This window comes from Orycteropus afer, unplaced genomic scaffold (genome assembly GCF_000298275.1).
Source record: "Orycteropus afer afer isolate SDZICR_OR568_19922 unplaced genomic scaffold, OryAfe1.0 scaffold00130, whole genome shotgun sequence".
Classification (NCBI taxonomy): domain Eukaryota; kingdom Metazoa; phylum Chordata; class Mammalia; order Tubulidentata; family Orycteropodidae; genus Orycteropus; species Orycteropus afer.
The window spans coordinates 1,450,544-1,454,942 of record NW_006921717.1 but is presented as its reverse complement, the minus strand read 5'-3'; the positions used below and the strand labels follow the sequence as shown (position 1 = coordinate 1,454,942).

The 4,399-nt window shown below is 61.5% G+C and overlaps 1 protein-coding gene across 1 annotated transcript; it reads left to right on the top strand.

Annotated features, from left to right (window-relative positions):
- Nucleotides 1-1,276: 1,276 nt before the first annotated feature.
- Nucleotides 1,277-4,141, top strand: NDUFS8 (NADH:ubiquinone oxidoreductase core subunit S8). The gene is made up of 6 exons (XM_007944678.2): nt 1,277-1,334; nt 1,423-1,473; nt 1,945-2,034; nt 2,111-2,283; nt 3,247-3,375; nt 4,010-4,141. Exons 1-6 carry the CDS (start codon nt 1,277-1,279, stop codon nt 4,139-4,141), a joined length of 633 nt encoding a protein of 210 aa, XP_007942869.1.
- The last annotated feature ends 258 nt before the right edge of the window (nt 4,142-4,399 follow it).

Here is a 4,399-nt window from a genome sequence, read left to right as displayed (position 1 = left end):
ATGCCTTAGGCACTATGCCACCAGAGCTCCTTATTTTTAATTAGTGCCCCATTAGTTGTGTTTGGGTCAGATTTGAGGGGAATGAGTGGGGGAGGGGAGAGATGGAAGACAGGAGCACTGGTCTGGGGGGTAAATGATTTTTTAGTTGAGACAGAACTTGGGGTCCAGAGGTGCTCCCCAAATCCTAGCTTAGCTGACCTGGGCCAGATGGGAGGAATGGCAGGTGCCAGACTGGGCACAGGGAGGCTGTCTGTGCCCCTGGCAGGAACGGGGGGTGACGGGGCAATGACGCAGATGTGCTGGGGTTGGGGCGGCATTCCTGACTGCGTCCAGGACCCACCCGGCGCCCCCCTCACTGCTTTTAACATCTATTCCATTTTTACTGTAGAAAGCCGCCAAGGCCCCTGACAACCTCTGAGGATGCAGTTTAATGTACAGTTGTCCCCTCTTATCCGTGGTTTCACTTCCACTGTTTCAGTTATACACAGTCAATCGCAGTCAAAAAACGCTTAAATTGCGCACCGTTGAGCTCCGGGAAGGAGCCAGTTTCTTCCTGCTCTGCTGGGTGCAAGCCTGGGAAACGGTTGGGTGGGGAGCTAGGTGCTCAGTGTTCACTAGCACGCATGGGGTTAACATGATCTACTCCTGGGCACCCCGGGTACCTGTCCCATGTGTTTATTGGGATGAACAGAGTATATGTGGAGTTAGGTGCAGTCCCTGGAGTCAGGCATCTGCTGGGGGCTTAAACCAATGTATCCCCCGTGGATAAGGACTGCTGCATTTATATACATATGTGTATTTTTAAAATAATAGTTTATCGTGTTTTAGGTGAAAATCTTCACAGCCAGTTAAGTTTCCACTTAACAATTTTTGTACAGATTGTTCCGTTGTACAGATTGTTCCCTAACATTGGTTGTGTTTTTCACAATGTATCAGCATTCTCGTTATTTCCATTCCGGTTGTTCCGTTTCCATTATTCTAGCTTCCCTGCCCTCTCCACCTTCTCACCACTCACTGCCAGAGGGTCATTGTTGACCATTTGGTCTCATACAGTTGGTTGTTTAAGGGAACAGAGTCCTCCCGAGTGATGTTTATTTTCTAAGCCAATCTGTTATTGGGATAAAAGGTGACCTCAGGAGTGGCTTCAGTTCCAAGTTCAAACGGGGTCTCAGGACCCTTGTCTCAGGGGCTCTTCTAGTCTCTGGCAGCCCAGGAGGCCTGGCCTTTTTCGGGAATTTGCATTTTGTTCTCCATTCCTCCTCACGCTCCGCTGCAGATGCTCTGCCTGGCTGCACCGGCGCTGCTGCGGGCCCTGGCCCGGGCCTCACGTGCAGGTAGGACCGCGGGAGGCTTCCAAGGGTGGGGAAGCCCGGTCCCCCAGCACGCAGTCACAGCTGTGACGGGTGAGCCCTCTCCTTACAGGTCATCTCAGTGGCCGAGGCCTCCACGCCAGCTCAGTCGCAGCCACCTACAGTGAGTACCAGTGGCTTTGGGTCCCAGGGTTTTGTGGTCACACTGCTCCTGCCAGAGGCAGAGGAGGAGGCCTGGGTTCTGGTCCTGGTTGGGCCGGGGGCTGCCCTTCCTGAACCCCATTTTCTGTCTGTCACATGTGGAGGGTGACGGTGATTGATTTGTGGGCGCCTTCCTGGAGCTGCTCGATGTAGGCCATATCCCAGCCTCCTGGCCCCTTAACCCCCTGACTCCTCCTTCATAGCTCTGCTCGAGGGGCCCCTGGGCTCAGACAGCCGCGTAGGCCCAGGGAGAGGTTGGTGAGGGCTGCCGGGCCCGCTCCAAGCCAGCTCTCACCGAGGCCAGGGAAGGTCTGGAGGACAAGCCCCTGGTGGTCCCAGGGCAGCCCCATCTCTGAGCTAGATTCCCTGGGAGGGGACTTGTGACAGGGTGCGAGGGCCCCTGCCACAGCCTCTCCTCCCTTCTCCCCTGCAGAGTATGTGAACCTGCGGGAGCCCAAGACAGACATGAAGTCGCTGACTGACCAGGCTGCTCAGACCCTGCTGTGGACGGAGCTCGTACGAGGTACCCCCGGGGGGAGGCCAGGCTGGGCGTGGGTGCTCCGAGGAGGGTGCCCCGCCCACCACCGTGCTGCCCGCAGGCCTGGGCATGACCCTGAGTTACCTGTTCCGGGAGCCGGCCACCATCAACTACCCGTTTGAGAAGGGCCCGCTGAGCCCGCGCTTCCGCGGAGAGCACGCGCTGCGCAGGTACCCGTCCGGGGAGGAGCGCTGCATCGCCTGCAAGCTCTGCGAGGCCGTGTGCCCCGCCCAGGTGAGCCCCGCCAGGTGAGCCCCCGCCCAGGCAGACGGAGGCAGCTGGGGCCCAGACGGTGGCTTGTCACGTGTCCGCGGAAAGTCCCTTCCCCTCTGAGGCACTTCCCCAGCTGTACGAGGAGTGACGAGGCCGTGTGGCCAGGGTCAGTGAGCTGCTGGATAGAGCCCCAGCCTGAGCAGGCCCGGCCCCTAGTGGTCCCGTCTGGGCTGTGGATCCAGGCCTGTGAGCCACCGGGCAGCACCTGAGCGTGCAGGTGGGAGAGGCCGGTCGGAGCTGGGCGCTTGCAGCTCCCGGAGAGCCTGAGGGCCACTGCCAAGCCCCTTTGAAGGTCCTTACTGTGGTGAGAGGCTCCATGGCACAGGGCTGCAGCAGGAACAGGGAGGGAAGGGCCTGCCTGCGAGTCTGGGCTCTGTCCCTTACTTGCTGTGTGGCCTTGGGAAGCCCTTCGACCTCTCTGTGCCTCAGTTTCCGTCTCCCAAGAGTGAGGGTAGTTTAACATTCACCACATAGTTACTGAGCGCTTGTTACAGGGCGAGTCCTGTTAGGGTTGTGAGTCCTACAGGCCCCGGGAGGTACCAGCCTCCCTCGGGGGGCGGGGGTTAACCTTGGACAGGAGATGCCCGCAGTTACTGAACAAAAATGTCAGATGGGGCGGGACTAGGAGGAGACCGAGAGAGGCTGCTGGGGTAGACAGTAGATGTGATGGCAGCCTCTGGGGAGAGGAGCCAGGCATGGTGTGTGAGGGGGTGGCATCGGGCTAAGGGGGTGACACCAGGCTCGGCCGGGGGAAGGGCACCCTGGAATGGCAGGGGCATGCACAAAGCCCCAAGGGTGGGACTGAGTCCAGCGGCTGCAGGCCCAGAACTGAGGAGCTGAGAGGCGTCGGGCCCTCGGCCATGTCCTGGGGCTGGGCTCGTGGCTGGGCAGGGTGGCAGTGCCCCGTGGCTGCTTCCTCCCCAGGCCATCACCATTGAGGCAGAGCCCAGGGCGGATGGCAGCCGCCGGACCACCCGCTATGACATTGACATGACCAAGTGCATCTATTGTGGCTTCTGCCAGGAGGCCTGCCCTGTGGACGCAATCGTGGAGGTGAGGGGGGGAGGGGGTCAGGAGGCCTGCCCCAGGATGGTGTCACAGAGGTGTGTGGGGGGTGTCAGGAGGCCTGCCATGTGGATGCAGTCGTGGAGGTGAGGGGGGAGGGGGTCAGGAGGCCTGCCCTGGGATGGTGTCACAGAGGTGTGTGGGGGGGTGGCAGGAGGCCTGCCCCATGGACGCAATCTTGGAGGTGAGGGGGGAGGGGGTCAGGAGGCCTGCCCTGGGATGCTGTTGTAGAGGTGAGGAGCACAGGGTATCAGGAGGCCTGCCTGGGATGTGGGCTTGCTATTGTGGAGGGGGCGGTGTCACAGAGGTGGGGGGGAACAAGGTGTCAGGAAGCTGGCCCCAGGAAGCTGTCACAGGGGTAAGGGGGTCAGAACGTCAGGAGGCCTGCCTGGGACACTGTTACAGAGGTGAGGGGGGACAGGGCGTCAGGAGGCCGGGCCCAGGACACTGTTGCAGACGTGAGGGGGAATGGGGCGTCAGGAGGCTGGGCCCAGGACACTGTCATGGAGGTTAGGGGGCATGGGCCGTCAGGATGCTGGCCCGGGGTGCTGTCCTGGAGGTGGGGGGCTATCTGCAGGCTCCTCGGTGGGGCCTGAGGTGTCTGACCCGCCCGCCCCCGCAGGGCCCCAACTTCGAGTTCTCCACGGAGACACACGAGGAGCTGCTGTACAACAAGGAGAAACTGCTGAGCAACGGGGACAAGTGGGAGGCCGAGATCGCCGCCAACATCCAGGCCGACTACCTGTACCGGTGACGCCGCCACCCCAGCCCCGCTGCCTGAATAAAGGCGCTCTGCCCCGCCGCCTCCTGTCCTGAGTCCTCTGTCCTGGGGGGCCCTCCCCAGCCTGAGGCCCCGTGGAGGCCTCCACCGCGGCCAGACCGCACCTCTGCTCCCCACGTCTCAGCCCTCACTGGTCCACAGCTCGTCCGCACGTCCAGCAGAGCTGCCCGGCCTCCCGTGTGACTCGGTGGGACCCGTCAGGCCCTCCCCTTGTCCGGGCCAGAGCCCGGA